Genomic DNA, 15,349 nt, shown 5'->3' with positions numbered 1-15,349 from the left:
GCACCCCGCCGAATCGATAAGGATGTGGAGTGGCTGTGGGTTCTGCGCCACATCTGTGCCAACCTCCCCGTTATGAAGATGCGGCGTCGACTCTACCGCTGTATCCGAGCGTCCTACGTACGTACGTTATGGTCTGTACTGTGCTATTAGTAGCTATGCCCCTCGTAGCTGATCTAGGTTAAGGTGCTGGCAGCTCGCGCCTCTCGTTACTCAATCGCAAATACCACCTCCAGCCTCATTTCTCTTCCATTGCTAGAGAGAAAAGATGGCCTTCCTCATTCTCGTTATAGGGGACCTCCACATCCCGGACCGGGCGCTTGATATCCCCGCCAAGGTACGGTTCAGCGCGCGATACTCTCAAGGTTGCGCGCATCGCTAACATGACTCTGTCTCTGTAGTTCAAGAAGCTCCTCTCCCCCGGAAAGATCAGCCAGACGCTTTGCCTTGGAAACTTGACCGATAAGCACACGTACGAGTACTTGCGATCCGTCTCCCCCGATCTCAAGATTGTGAAGGGCCGCTATGACGTCGAGGCCACCTCCCTCCCATTGACCCAGGTCGTCACCCACGGCAGCCTTCGCATTGGTTTCCTGGAGGGTTTCACACTCGTCTCTAACGAACCAGACCTTCTCCTGGCCGAGGCGAATAAATTGGATGTGGATGTTCTGTGCTGGGGTGGTACTCACCGCTTTGACGCCTTCGAGTATATGGACAAGTTCTTCGTAAACCCCGGTAGTGCAACTGGCGCTTTCATGGAGGGTTTCAGCCAAGAGGCCGACGAGCCTACACCGAGCTTCTGTCTCATGGATGTATGTTGTTTGTCATCTGTTGTTGTTAACGCGGTTACTGACCCTACCCTAGGTCCAAGGCATTTCACTCACCCTATACGTCTACCAATTACGAAAGGACGACAAGGGCAATGAGAATGTGGCAGTTGAGAAAGTGACATACACAAAACCAGTAGAGCCCTCAGGAGGAGCATCATCATAATTTTCACATAGATAGGGGGAGTTTACATTCAGCGACTTATTCAAGACCAGCAGCAGAATCTATACCCAGTCACACAGTAAACAAACACGCGGGGTCCTCATAAGAGAAAGTGGCTCGTCTGAGATCCAATGAAGCATCGAATTGGTCAATTGGGTGCTCGCGTGTCCAACAAGGAGCATTATAACTGTAAATACAAATATTCAGAAAATGCAAACAACTATCCATCGCTTTGTAGAGGTATCGTGGGCATATAACCAGCCAGTCTGGATAATTCCGATGAAGCAGCGCCAACACTGACAGACAACAGACTCCTTTTGAATAAGCAAGAAAAGACAAAAACGCCCCAAATGATCTACCAAACTCCTCTCGCAATATGCAATCATTACAGCATCATACTCCTTCGTCTTGATGAGGCACGTTCCCGGGCTTCAAAACTATCTTCGTCATGAACAGCGGATGAGACACGCCGCGAAGTTGACCGACTCGCGGTCTTTCTCTTATTCCTGACAGGGGCTTGTTCTTCAGATTGTGGTGATGAGGGCGTGAATTCGTAAATGTCAACTTCGCTCAGGCCGGTTGTGTCGGATGCTGTTTCATCCTTGCCATCTTCATGTGAGGTTTCACTGCTCGCAACTAAATCCTGTATCGTCATAGAGCTGCGCCTACCACTTCGGATGGCCATATTCTTAGCGATCTCAGGGCTTAGGCACTTTCCGACCAAAGGACTAGCAGGAATACTGCCAGGTTCGTTCTCTGCACTCGCCGTGTTGACACTTGGCAATTCCTTCCATGAGCCTTCGGTACCACTCTCACGCTTCGCCTTGCCGGTTTCTGGAGCCTGCTCAGCTGCGCTTGAGCGCCGGGCATATTTACCCTCTCCTGCGACAGCATCAAGCATCTCCTTTGTAGGTCTTCGCATCTTATCTCTGAGGTTAGGCTCAGCATAGCTGACTGCAGTCCTGTTTCGTCGGCTGGGTCTTGCAGGTTCCCGGCTCGCGTTGACATCACCAGGTGGTGGGGTTCCTCCTCGTCCTGTATCCTTTGAAACAGTGGTATCTGGCGAATGTAGGGAGAGGAGCGAGGGTTCTGTGTAAGGTGTTGTAAGCCCGCACTGCACGTCCACAACTTCGGGGGCTGTGGGCTCAAGGCTTTGGACAGGCTCAATGGTAATAGGAGCCAGCGACCTGGACCTGGATTTGGGCCGATCTTGAGTAGTCTTGGGTCTGGCAAGATCAGCTTTAGCCGCAGCGATCTCGTCGGTGCTGACTGTCTTGGAAATCTTCTTTGGTGAAGTCATGTCGTCATTCGTGCTCTTTGCTGATAGAGGTTTCCTTGTGCCTGTGGCACTCGCCTTTTCACGAGAATCCTTCTTTATACCGGAAATATCCTTCAGTGTTCTGTCTCCGGCTTTTTCGCGAATCGGTCGTTTCTCGTGGGAAATTCGGGGGTTTTCGTTCTCATCGCTGTTTCTCTGTGATCTAATTGTAACCATGTCGTCCCTAGCGGCTAGCTTCCTCTTTGATCCTATCTTAATTTGCTGGTATTCGGTCGCAGGGGGTTCCATAGATGTTTCCTCGGGTTTGATATCGATGGGCCTGGCAGCCAGGGGTTTCGCCTCCATTAATTTCGGTTGTTGGAGCTTAGTAATTTCCTCTGTTCGCTTCTTCTCTGGTGAAGTTGATCTGGGAAGCATCTTGGCAGTTTGTGGTGATGTGAAAGTTTCGGGTGGCGCAAGCTTCGTTCTGGGGCTCTCTTGTACGTATACAGGCGAGGGAGCAGACCGGGAAGGGGAAGGCGAGTCGATCTTGACTGGATCTTCGTCCTCTGTTTCGATAAATTGTGATACGGGCGGGGGTCCAAGTTCAGGTGACTGAGAGGCATCAGCCATATCGTCAGCGTGAGCTTCTGACCGCAATGCCAGGATTTGCTCAGGGCTGTATGTTGTCAGTAAACTTCAATTTGAGTTCATGAGCAAACTTACTTCATAGACTGTCTTGGGTAGGATTTAGTCTCCGAAATGTGTCCCAATTCCTCAATCTCGCGGGCAATGTCTCGTAACCGTCGTTGCGAAGGGCTAGGTCGGGCAGAGCTGAAGCTCAATCTTGGCTTTGTTGACTTTCGTGGGCGTGGAGAGTGTCGCTTCATAGGAGGCTCGAGGCCAAGACCAGCGAGAAGGGCGCCCCATTCAGTAAGCTGGGACTCCAACTTGGCCTTGATTGCGAGTGCATGATCAGCAATTCTTCGAGAGTCGTTGTCTTCAAGCTCCTTTTCTAGCTCCAAGATACGACCTCGAAGCTCGAGGTTCTCGGATAACATGCAGGCGCAGTCATTCTCAAGTTCTCGGATACGAAGGGCGCGGATATTGTTTGATTTGGCGAGATCGCGGTTTTGGCGTAGAAGCTTCTTTCGAACTGAAAAACATAAAACGTGGTCAGTCCGCGTAAACATAGCAGTTGAAGCTCAATAGTCGAGCTGGTACTCACGCGTTTCAAGACTGTCCGTAGACACAGGGGGTTCGTTTAGTCTAGCCATAGTTCATAATGGTGTGGCTTTGTGATGTTCGATTCGAAGTTCCCTGAGGTCAGTCGAGCGACGAGGTATGCTGTTGTCCGAGTCACAAACTGTTATTGCATACCAAGCTGAAAAAGGGATTTTTGGTTGTATGTATTTACTACACCTGTTTTTGTCATAGCGCTTGGTTACTGGTTGCCCGGGATACGACGTTTGTGGAAACCCCACGTTGAACCCCACCATCACCATCGATGGACAGAAACGCGGTACAAGTTTAACTAACTGCTAAAGACGTTGTCGGCCACTTGAAGTTAATTCTATCCCACCATCAATCACCATGTCCTACCCGACGCGATCGTTATCCTCGCACATGCGCGCACCAAGCGCCTCGGCATCGTCAAGCGGACAGTCTCCAGCTTTAATAGCGCGTATCGAAGAAAAGAAGGCAGAACTCGAAAATCTTAAAGAGCTTCGAGAGCTTAGTGCTGCGGTCGCAACACAAATGGAAGCTTTGGAGCAGAAGCTTTCAACATTGTCGGATGGAACAGAAGGTGAAGAAGACTTGAAGGACCTTGGAGTGCTCGGGCTGACTTCAAATAGCAATTGCGGCGGTCGTTGGTAACTGGCATAATGTGCTACGTGCCATCAACATGGCATCTTGTATGTTGTAGGATCCTATAACTGTATAAACACATCTAACACCTCCACAGCCAAACTTGCGAAGACGGCAGCAGACCAGACACAAGCACCCGAACAATCGACAGGACCTCTTCCTCAAACTCTGGTCCGAATCCCAACAGAACATGCGCCAGCATTACAGGCTCAAGCAGAAGCCGCGGAGGCGGCTGCAGAGGAACAGCAATCATGAAACTACAAAGACTTTTGGATGAAAATCTTTCAGACAACACAGCCTTTCTGCGTCATGATCAAGCCAATATCAACCGATGCCCTTGGGTCTAGCTGTTTCTGTCCCCATTGACGGATGCTGTACTGACGAAACCACTCCGAATGGACGATTGCTAGTATTTACAACGAATTCGCTTATGACACAACAACTGAAGGTGCAGCGTTAAGTCGTCATCAGCCTGTTGTCCTCTGGAGCTCTATCTGTACCAGTCTTGGTTATACAACTTGGTGTAACGCCGTAATCGACCAAGGCTTGTTCTGGACAAGGGCGGTGCATAAGAGAGAAGGCATACCGAACCGGAAGGGAAACCGCGCCCGGCATGAATGGGTCATCGGGTTATCCAGGGAATGGTTCCGAGTCGGAACCTGAGCAAGAGTCAAGGATAACCATCGGAAGGCTTTGAAAATGGCCCACTGGTTGCTTGGCATGAGTGACAGCTACGCTCATATTTCTATCAGTTAGCAATTAACTCGCTAAGTGACTTCTTGTCGGTCTGCTCAAGAGACTACCTTTTTAAAACCGAGAGAGTAGCCCAAGGTATATCATCCTCACTGAAACTTCTTCAGTGAGGGTTTCTTTCGCTGTGTACCACAAACAATTAAGAGCAACTCTGCTGACATTGAGTAATTGCCGATATTAATGAAATGATTCTTCAAAGAAACCTCACCTGAACTGACGCTAACGTCTATACCCTCATTCAACTACGCTTCAGTCATCTATTGACATGGTTGATTGTGATTGGAAGCATACCCTGGTCGGACTTGTTAGTCGATCTCATTTCACCGTCGATTGAAATTGTCTTTAACGTGTTTGCATGCCACAAAGGAAATTCACTGTATAATGTTCTATATATAGTGCTTGAACAATCCCCAAGCATACCTACCTTGGTAGGTAATCTCCAACTCTGAAGTCTTCTCCATTGTACAGTTACAGTTCCATGGCTTAGTACCTTTGAAGCAGTCACTTATAATGACAATTCACATTTTATATGGACCTTGCTTGCCCATGTCACCACGCTGCTGCACAAGAGTGGGACTCCCGCTCTGCAGCTCAATGGACCAATGAAATATAATAATTACTTTCACAAAGTCGAAGCTGTCGATCTATTTTAAACTGCCGGTCGCGACTTGGTGAGTTGTCAAGAGAAGGCTTTGTAGGTTTCCGTAGAGTTTATGATTGATCTTCAGCTATTAATATGACTGCGGCTCAGTTACTTACAATTCTTGAGGAAAGAACCCCCGACTGGAGCTCCTCCGTCTATCAAAAAGAAACAGAAGGTCCGTGGCAGCAAATGGGAAGGTGGTAGTAATATGCACCTTCGCGGTTGCCATGGCTCAATGTTATTGTTTTCATACACATCACTCTCTGTACACAACCATCTCCTCTTACTTCTCCTCCACATCACCAACATTTCTCATAAACCCTTTCTCCATTGCTAAGGTATTTTGGTCGTTCTGTTTTCATCACTTTCATCACTTCTACAATACAATCTGTGCTTTGACATTACCCAAGTCTAGACTCAGACAAGGCCCCGCTGTTGGCCGTCGTCTTGATAGCCTTACCCCTGTTGTCTGTGAAATTACTCCAGATCCCTGGTTATTATCACTTGAGATTCAACCTACGAGAAACCCGGTGGCGCCCCGTTCTCACTTATTGTCTCTCCAGAGCCTCTTTTACACCCTGGTATTCTGGCCTTTGGGGTCTCCCTCAGCTCATCTCGTTGTCACAAAATCAACCAAGGCTAACATGTTGGTTCATGAACCCCAAGTCCATTGTGCCGCTAACGAGGCCCCGGTCTCTTCTGGGTGCACGACCTGCCGGGATCTTCATAACCATGAACCTAATTCTACTTCATATCACTCTTCCTCTTCACCAGACCGGGAAACACTTAAGGAGCTTTCGTCAAGTCAGGTTCAGAACCAGAGTCTCGCCAGACGCTCGCCTCAACAACCTCAAAATCAAAAGTTGTTCCTTAGATCTGGGCCCATCAGGACTCCCCTGCCTTTTCGTCGAACACAGCACTCATCTACGGATACTGAGTTCGAGAATTTCGAACCCCTCGAGGTAGTAGAGGAAGAAGAATCAATGTTGTCCAGTACCAGTTTGTTCACGAATAGCAGTCATTCTGCCCATCGACTGTTATCTGAAGGTTTGTTTCTTTCACAATTCCTGATTCCTGATTTCCAAGTCAACTTATGCCTCGAACTCATTTGCTTCATGTGCCAATACTGACACATTCAATAAAGCATGCACTTTCAAATCGCACCTATTGGCCGACACAGCGCCCTTGAGTGAAAAACCATATCTACCACACCGAGCAGGTCAGTTCGAATGGTTGGTTTCGTTCCCGATGTCACCTTGCGAAGCCAGCGACCATGGCACTCTCAACAAAGGCGAAAACGATCATCGCAATGACGAGACCCAGGTTTACGGCTGTACCCTGCTGCATCGCGGACCACGATACGATGCTTTCGGTACTCGCGACAAAACTGACAATTACTATTTTCTAGCGACTTCATTAGCAGCCGAAGAATACTTGGCTTTAGGTTTTGAGCCTTCGCCGATTCCCTGCAGTACAGCCAACATGGCGCTGGCACCACCTCCAGCGTACCAGGATGACCAGGCTGTTCCGCTTAAAGTACCTGAGGTACCCGAGGTGGTAGAGCAAGCTGTTTCGCCTTCTCTCACTTTAATCAGTGATCGAAGTAGCAGTTATGGGGGGTCATCACGGCACGGTTCCTTTTCGGTGCCCCGAATCGAGGACTCTTTTGAAGAACTCGACAAGCTTGAAGATGAGCTCGAGGCTATCGATGCTGTAACGCAGGCACGACGAATTGCCCTGCCTGAAAATGCTACCCCCAGCAGTAAACACCTAGAACCGCCCTCTTCAGCAAGAAGACCGGCTATCTCTAAGAGGGCATCAGTAATCGGCATGTCTTCGACAGTGCGCATCAAGCCCACTGAAAAGGCACAGCCTCCCCTTCGTCGATCAACATCTCTTGTGTTTCGTGACAAGAAACAGGACGACTCGGACAAGACGCCTAAAACAAAGCCCTCATTCGCACGCGGGAAGTTGGCCAATTCCCCCCCAGTTTCAAAGACGCCTGTCAAGTCCGCAAAGCCGCCCACGGTTCCCAAGTTCGAGCTTCCTGGAGAGGCTGTGGCTCGCCGTCTGAGGGAACAGCGCGAAGCTCGCAAGGCCCAACAGGCAGAGGCTCAAAAAGCTTATGCACCTCCACCGAGACCGAAGTCTAGTAAGCCGCTCACTAAGCCAGCATTTGAGCTTCCGGGAGAAGCCATTTCCCGTCGCAAGCGCGAAGAGCGTGAAGCCCGCTTAAAGGCACAAGAAGAAGAGGAACAGCGCAAGCGGGAGTTCAAGGCCAGACCTGTGCGGAATAGTATCATGTCAACTAGCATCCCACGAGAGACCATTGCAAGTCTTGCTCGGCAAGGGAAGTTACCACAAGAGGATACTACAAAGCAACCGACCAGTGTCAAGGCAAAGCGAATGTCCAGTTTGGGTCCGCGACCAGCCCCTGAGATCCAGATTTCCCAGAGTCGAAGCCGGTTGTCTACCGCCACGTCACATGAGAATCTCAACAAGGGAACATCTGCATCCTCTGGGGGCAGCATTGGAAAGCGAGCTACCCTTTCTGCCGAAGAGGCACACCAGCTCAAAATGCGTGGCAAAGAGATTTTCCATCGAGACAACAATGGTTATGTGCAAGACAGGGAACGTGAGAGACGTGAGCGCGAGGCAGCGACACGGCTAGCCCGAGAACAGGCTGCGGAACGCTCTAGGATTGCGAGTCGAGAATGGGCAGAAAGGAAACGCCTTAAGGAGCTCGCACTGCTGCAGTCCATCAGAGGACAGTGAACACTTTGAGACTTGGCAAGCTTTCATGCTCAGTTTCCTGTTATTCATCTCGTCGTGGAACCAGGGCATCTTATAGCCCTAAATATTTGTATTTCTTGAGCCAGGAGTTTGGAAGGGGTCGGAGCTTCAGCTCTTTTTTTGTACTTTTGTTTTCTTATTCAGATATCGATGCTTTGGCGTTTGGGTGGGTGAGTGTACATTGACTTCCCATGGAGACCGGTGTATCAAAAGTCTCTACAGCTAGAGATTATTCACAGCTGCAAACTTAGATTCAGAATTGAAACTATTGAAATTTGCAATCAAAAGACTGTTACGATGCAACTTTGTGATCCGTTCTTGTCGTCATGGACTGACAGAGTTCAGAAAGACGGAGTGATATTTGAATAATAGAACTCAAAGTACAATTACGAAGCGTTTACTATCAACACATGGGTTCTTGATAGACGAATTTAGCATTTGCAACCTAATGGAACAGTTGAATGGCAAAAGTCTTGCATAGCAGTTCATCAATTCGCTTGCTACACACTTCTATAAATCCGCATCCCAACATCGTTCATCAGCCGACTTCTGAAACCACACCAAGTCCACCTGATACAACTCAAACACCGCCTCAAATATAACTTTTTACACCCCCTTTCAATACAGTATTACAAGGCTGTGAATACAAGTAGCCTTTTCAATCATACCGGACAGAGCGTGACAAAACTCCGCCATCCCTCGTATATACAAGTTCCACCTCGTAATGTTAACGTACTCAAAAGGGTAGCCACCCCTGTCATTGTCGCCTTTGAAGCCCGAGAGAAAAAAAGGAAATAGAGAAACCAGGAATGCACCGGTTTTGAAACGTTGTAGTTGAAGAAAAGGTTGCTCTCGAGATGATGCTCAAGATGTTAAAGAGTGATTAAATTGCAGCCTACTCGTAGAAAATGGCTGGATTTGAAAAAACAAAAGTTGACGCCGGGAAGTGTGAAACGCCGTATGAGTGCATATTCCACCTCCTAGCGAGAGATATCGAAGGACGTGGGTATCTTTCTAGAGACATAAGAAATTTCGTAGCGACCGATTATGGTAGCATAAAAGGGAAAAGGACAGGCAGATTCTAAAAGTTTTGTGAGATACCCGCACTCTGCTGTGGATAATGAGAGGGGTTCTCAATGCGTGTGTTTCGGCGTGCAGGGTTATCCCGAATGATGGCCTGTTGAGGCCCGTTGTCACTATAAGGGTTTTGCGAGTATTGGTCATAGTATGCGCCGCCGGCACCATATGGCACTCCTACAGGGTCTGATGCGTCAGATCGGCCAGCAGCACTGTATGAAGAGGAAGCGTTAGAGGGGCCACGGTGCACATCGGCGCCGCGGTTGTTGGCAGCAGACGGTCCCATTGCTCCAAGGATCTCGCCTTCCGGGGAGTGTGAACCGTCCATAAGAGGCTCGCCAGAACGAGCATCTGACATGTTTCCTCGTGTCGGTGAAGTAATGTCTGAGTAGGCACCAGTAATAGGGCCAGACAGTGTAGTAGAGGCCTTGCGACCAGTAGAGCCGATAGTAGTGTTGCCCCAGCCACGGTAACCTGAAGAGCCATCCTCCCTCATCTCATAACCACTATCTGCCATGCCGACAGCAGGGATCGTAGGGTCGGCGTTCGGGTTGTAGGCATAGTCCTCAACTTCCTTTCGTCGCTCCTCCTCAGCCTGCCTTCTGGTCTTTCTCTTCTTCCACCAGAACAGGCCTAGGAGAGCAAAGATGATAATGGCAGCAATTGGCACAGCGACACCAATGGCAACCTTGCTCTTCTGGCTTAGACCTTCGCTTCCGCCACTGCTACCACCACTGCCAATTGCATCGGCATCGTCTGTACCAGTGGCCGACGCAGTGGCCTCGGTAGCTGTGACCTTTTGGGTACGAATGGCGGTAACCAAAACAATGCTTGTTTCAGGCCCTGAACTACCTGTTACTGTGACGACTGTCGACCTAACCTCAGATGTAGTAATTTCAGATACGGCGGCTTCTTCAGTTGAACTGGGATCGTCTTTGCTGTCATCGGTGGTGGCTGGGTTTGCGGCTTCGGTGGTAGGGTCGGCTTGTGTAGCGCTGCTGGGTTTTGTAGAAGGTGAAGGGTTATCAGTCGAAGGCGACGCATCCGCAGCGGATGTTTCCGCGGCAGGAGGAGGTGAGTTGGTAGGACTAGCATCATTGGATGCTTCTGCAGGGTTGCTCGTCGGTTGCTGGTCATCAGTCGGGGCAGCACTCGGCTGGTTCTGAGTAGCCGAAGGACTGTTGTTGGAAGGCTGGGCCGAGGCTGGGTCTGAGGTTGCTGGAGCAGCAGGAGAAGAATTATCAGCGGCTGAGGAACCCTGGTTGGCAGCGTCGCTGTTGCTGTTGTTGTTGTCGTCGGCAGCAGAAGATGGGTCGACAGCCGAAGGTTGCGCAGCGGTGGGCTGAGCGGGTTGACCCGGTGTAGACATGGCGAAGGTAGGCGTGCTCGCGCTGGGGAGTTGTCTGAAATCAAGGAACATGTTAGTCAATTGTTAGGTCCTCGCTTTGAGCATCTCAAAGATTCAGAAAGAAGTAGAGTTTCGGGAACATGCGTCCAAGGGAAACGGTGTAGCACCGGGTAAAGTCAATCAACAGAAGGGGGTCGTTGACGTTGGACGCGATAACGCCGGAATGGGATAAAGGAATATTGGTGATCAAGTTTCTCCAGATCAGAAGTCTAGATTGGAGGGCGCGAACATGGGGGCTTCGAGGGAGGATGAGATTGAGATTGAGATATCATTGCATTGTAGTGAATGCTCAAGCAATAGGAGGATGAGATGCAAATGCAGGTATGCATAGATGCATCGTGACACGACGTACCTTTGGAGCTGTTGAGCGACTGCTGATCCGTTTCAAAATGAAAAAGAAACGATAGTATTCGCCAGAGACGCGTCAAAGACGAAAAGGCAACAGTTTGAAATTGACCTGTTGATGCGTGAGAAGGAGAGTAAGAAGCGAAAGTGAAGTTGGGTCTGGGTAATGAATGTGTGGTATGGTATTGTATGGTATGGACGGGTAAAAACAGAGAGAGAGAGACAGCCCGCCCGAGCAATAGCCTGGAAAGGCCGCACTCACCCTAACGTAACGGGCAGGAACTCAAATGGAGGAGGTCTTAGCGGCCGCTGGAGGTGGAAGGAGCAGGAGGCCCAGGCTTGCTTGTCGGCCCAATAAATGACCTCGCAGCTCCACCAAACTTGTGCCAGGACAGACCAGGACCTGGGGCGAACAGTGCTTGAGCTCCAATTCTTTTTCTTTTCCCGTCAAGGCCAAAAGGCTTTGGATTCCAGATTAAGATCCGACGTAACGTAATGTAACGTACCTTGCGTTAGTTATTTAGCGATTTTGGTAGGCAAACGCCGCCTCGTTCTTCCAAGCTCAGATTGAACAACAAACCTGAGCTCAATATTCAGATACCTGCCCAGGTAACAGATACAGGTAGGTGTCCTGAACCGTTCAGCTAAGCAATTTACAGCGATGCGAACGGCAACTAAGATCAAACGGGTGCCGGTTTGCTTTCGGGAATGGAAGGAGGCGTATTGCGCTATGTTATCCTGGTTGACTTGTTTCGTTCTAGGACACGAAGAGATGAATGAGTGTCGACCAGGGAGTAGCAATTATAGGAAAAAGTTGTGAACAGGACAGAACAGAACACTTAACCAGATGATGGAAATGTCAAGGAAATGTACTCTGTATTAGCTGGGTAATCACCAGCTGAGACGAGTGTGGCACACAATGATTAAATCCAGCATCGGGCCTTTCTTTGCCTTCCGACACTGCTATTCGCACACGTCCAAAAACCTAAGACTCGGCGCCCATCAGCCACAAACTTGACAATTGGTCTGTCCCGATTTGGTTTGCTGGCTTCATTCGGGGTCTTTCTTGGCACGGAGACCCCCAAGGACGATGCTATGGATACGAGCCGCCCCTCTCACCCCAATGAGGCTGTGTGTGTTTAGCTACTGTACGGATATTTTTACTCCGTACTTGGTCTGATTTCTGCTGTTCTCGGGTCGATCAACGGAGCGACACGAGCAGAAACTCCGTGGGCCTGCAGCAATCATAGCCTAACCTATCCTATGATGATGAATTGAATTGCTGTCATCGTCAGTTTATTTGTTGACATTTTGCTCATTGCTAGAGTTACTGAAGAAGCAATCAATTATTTAAACTTTACTCCAAAGTGCTCTCCCTTGCATCGCCTTGGAGACTCTAATTTCCTCTGCAGCACAACCGTAACCACAACGCCATTTTAACACAACCAACGAATAACCAACGAATAACCAACACTATTCTGCAACTCCAGCCGTGTGAAAAAGGTCCCTCTCCAAACCCACGCCATCGTCGTTTCACTAAATGGGGGACATCACGTCATGATGATGGGGCCAAGTGACAAAACCTTCAAGAGAATCCGCCACTGAACTCCAGCTTCGAGGGATAGAGAGAGACCCTGTGATGATCATTCAATAGTATTGAATACATACATACAGTAACCTTGCAGAAGTATACCTCGCAAAAGCACGAGGGAGTCTCCGGGATATCAATACATCTAATCAAATTTATCGCCGAGGTGGCTGGCATTCAATCACATGTATGGCGCATCAGGAACCCTTTAATTTAATTGTTGCTGCAATGGAATGTCATCACTCTGCACGCATAAGGGACAACAGCAGCATCACATCGGTCTTGGTCAAAATCTTCTACTGATATGTAGATTCGAGCCCGATATCCCTACCAAAAACCTGATATCCTTCAACCTCACGTGCCGACAGTCTTAATTCAGAGCATATATGCAATCTCGGCGCCATGACCAGAAATGTCGATGCAATGCGACCCTGGCTTCTAAGGCCCGACGCTCCACGTTGGAGTGGGTGACACCCACGATTAAATTGCACTCTCGATCGAAAAGCTTGTCTATGAATTGGAATGTCAGAGCTGAGACACAGACGCCCTTTTAAGTTAAATATGCAAAGAGGCCTGCGTACGTACATAACCTGACCTGGACGGTAAATGACATGATCCACCACTGCGAGGATCCCTATACTTTGATAACCCAGACCATTGAAAACTCGACAGCCAAAGCATGTCGCTTAGCAGCCTCGTCAAAGGATTTAAAATGGCCTTTGTTCATCGTTATTATAGTCTTTGTCAACTCAAGCTAGGCCTGTGATAGTCACCCCAGATTCAGCTACTGATATCACAACCTGATAGGTACTTACTTATCAAGGTCTAATCCATATGCATACATTTTCATAGCATGTATCCTATAAACTATACCGCGGACTATAGCCCAGTATCTTAGCATACAGAATCGACCAAGTATTTACAGCCATCATCTACCATTTACCCCATCAGATTAACGAGACAGAATGCAGATATCAAATTTTTCATTCCTGTTCCTTGATGCCAGACAGATTTGTTGTCAGCTCCACATGAAGGCGCTGGCCTCCGCAGCTAAAGCACAACAGAGCCCAAAAATAGAATCTGATCGCGTGTCGTCGTATCGCTCCAGGAACACGGCCTTGATTCGACAGAGACCGCTAATCGTCAGAATCCTCGATGCCTGAATGATTTACCAAGCCTACCAATCGCTCTGTGCCTTACTTGTACATGACCCAAACCCGATGTTATCAAATGAACGATGGGTATGGCATGGATGTTGAATGGTGTGATAGTAGTGCAAATAAAACAAACAATGTTGCGATACTTCCAAGATCGTCATGGCCTAGCTATTCGATGTCACAGTCCATCCAAGGTAAACATAATCACGTAGAAGCATAATTAGAACAAAAGACTTATAGAAACAAGATGCCCAAGTTGACGTGATCAACGGCAAATCCAATTGACCTATGTACAACGGCTGGACGTCATCCAAGCCGACAGTCGTCATCTAGTTTGTCGTGTGGTTTTCCAAGACCTTCTATAATATGCAAGCCTGCAGGTTCCCAGTATGAAGAATAATATCGCAAGACATCATAACCCTAAAATGCGCCTGAGAAGAGAAAAATGTGCAAAGTGGACAAGACCCGCGCACGCTGTGTAATAAATGCCAAAAGGACAACGCTAAGAGAATTTTTGACACGTCTATGATGACCGAAACATCGGATTATTCACGACAATGTTTGCGCTGCTTTTTGTTTGATCAAGGTCGGATTCCCCAAGATGGCTTCAGCGTGTCTTGTAGTGCATCAGCGGTGAACACTTGGTCGCCGGGCAGTCGGCTGACACGTCCAGCTCCGTTGCGGATGGCTCCAAGCTGGGCTTGAGACATGCCACTGCGGTTACTCCTGATACTTCCGGCATCGCTCATGTTGTCGGAATCCTTGAACCTCTTGGGAGGCGCAAAGTCGAGACCAGTGAAGGTACTAGACTTGCGGAGGGAATGACTGTGACAAATTAGTAAGAGTCATACTGACAACTGGTAAAAGGGAACTTACGGGCTGGGAAGGGCAGAGAGCTCCTCAAAGGGCGAGACCAGAGTCTGAGCAGCAGGAACAGAGGGAGAGTAAGCACGTCTCTCGCCGAAGGGGCTTTGAGAACGGCCGGCTGCTGTGTCGCGAATGTTGCTAGGAGGAGCAAAGTCTGCGGCGTTGATGAGGAAAGAGTTGTCATCTCGAAGCTTTGAGGGAGTGGGCAGAGTGGTCAGAGGCGCAGGAGGAGGCATCCTCTTCATGGGAGGCTGTCGCATTCTGGCGGAGGCCGAAGAGTCAGGGCGAGGACCAAGGGCAGAGCCAGCACGAGATCGTCCTCCAGGACCGCTGTGGAAGCTCATGCCACCGATAGAGCCGTTAGGGCCACGAGGGCGGGGACCTGGGCGACCGGGGCCAGGACGGCGGCCTGCTGGAGGAGGTGTCATGGCACGGCGAGTAACAGGCTGGGCGTAGGGCATGACGAATGCGTTTGTCTCAGGGTCGAAGTAGGCTTGGTCACCACCCATATATCCTTGATCATAATCCTCATAGTACTTGGGGGCGGCACGGGGAGCGGGAGCAGCAGCGGGAGCACCACCTTGGGCCATAGCAGGCATGGGGG

At 49.3% G+C, this 15,349-nt stretch overlaps 6 protein-coding genes across 6 annotated transcripts in view; 3 read left to right on the top strand and 3 right to left on the bottom strand.

The window, feature by feature from the left end:
• The first annotated feature begins 148 nt into the window (after positions 1-148).
• On the top strand, positions 149-1,213 carry FGSG_01552 (uncharacterized protein). The gene is made up of 3 exons (XM_011319061.1): positions 149-334; positions 399-809; positions 862-1,213. The coding sequence occupies exons 1-3, from the start codon at positions 266-268 to the stop codon at positions 988-990; spliced, it is 609 nt and encodes a 202-aa protein (XP_011317363.1). The 5' UTR covers positions 149-265; the 3' UTR covers positions 991-1,213.
• A 159-nt stretch (positions 1,214-1,372) lies between these two features.
• On the bottom strand, positions 1,373-3,522 carry FGSG_01551 (uncharacterized protein; the record flags this gene model as incomplete). The annotated part of the gene is made up of 3 exons (XM_011319060.1): positions 1,373-2,924; positions 2,972-3,401; positions 3,474-3,522. 3 exons carry the CDS (start codon positions 3,520-3,522, stop codon positions 1,373-1,375), a joined length of 2,031 nt encoding a protein of 676 aa, XP_011317362.1.
• A 316-nt stretch (positions 3,523-3,838) lies between these two features.
• Positions 3,839-4,369, top strand: FGSG_01550 (uncharacterized protein; the record flags this gene model as incomplete). The annotated part of the gene is made up of 3 exons (XM_011319059.1): positions 3,839-4,052; positions 4,102-4,161; positions 4,212-4,369. 3 exons carry the CDS (start codon positions 3,839-3,841, stop codon positions 4,367-4,369), a joined length of 432 nt encoding a protein of 143 aa, XP_011317361.1.
• A 2,623-nt stretch (positions 4,370-6,992) lies between these two features.
• FGSG_01549 (uncharacterized protein) lies at positions 6,993-8,285 on the top strand (the record flags this gene model as incomplete). Its single annotated transcript, XM_011319058.1, has 1 exon — positions 6,993-8,285. The coding sequence occupies one exon, from the start codon at positions 6,993-6,995 to the stop codon at positions 8,283-8,285; it is 1,293 nt and encodes a 430-aa protein (XP_011317360.1).
• Positions 8,286-9,384: 1,099 nt separating this feature from the next.
• Positions 9,385-10,749, bottom strand: FGSG_01548 (uncharacterized protein; the record flags this gene model as incomplete). Its single annotated transcript, XM_011319057.1, has 1 exon — positions 9,385-10,749. One exon carries the CDS (start codon positions 10,747-10,749, stop codon positions 9,385-9,387), a length of 1,365 nt encoding a protein of 454 aa, XP_011317359.1.
• Positions 10,750-14,459: 3,710 nt separating this feature from the next.
• Positions 14,460-15,349, bottom strand: part of FGSG_01547 (uncharacterized protein) — a gene marked incomplete at both ends in the record, with an annotated part of 2,226 nt that continues 1,336 nt past the window's right edge. Inside the window, 2 exons of the mRNA XM_011319056.1 lie at positions 14,460-14,703; positions 14,755-15,325. Coding sequence (XP_011317358.1) covers positions 14,460-14,703; positions 14,755-15,325 — 815 coding nt within the window. The remainder of the gene's footprint in view (positions 14,704-14,754; positions 15,326-15,349) is intronic.

The sequence above is a fragment of the Fusarium graminearum genome, chromosome 1, assembly GCF_000240135.3.
Source record: "Fusarium graminearum PH-1 chromosome 1, whole genome shotgun sequence".
NCBI lineage: Eukaryota > Fungi > Ascomycota > Sordariomycetes > Hypocreales > Nectriaceae > Fusarium > Fusarium graminearum.
Note: the sequence above shows the minus strand (reverse complement) of the source record. Positions and strands in the feature narration are given on the sequence as shown.

Excerpts from the sequence above, each read along its gene's own strand:
- FGSG_01552 (XM_011319061.1), top strand. The coding sequence starts at position 266 with ATGGCCTTCCTCATTCTCGTTATAGGGGACCTCCACATCCCGGACCGG. Across the intron at positions 335-398 it reads CGCTTGATATCCCCGCCAAG|TTCAAGAAGCTCCTCTCCCC; the intron begins GTACGGTTCAGC and ends CTGTCTCTGTAG. Across the intron at positions 810-861 it reads CGAGCTTCTGTCTCATGGAT|GTCCAAGGCATTTCACTCAC; the intron begins GTATGTTGTTTG and ends ACCCTACCCTAG.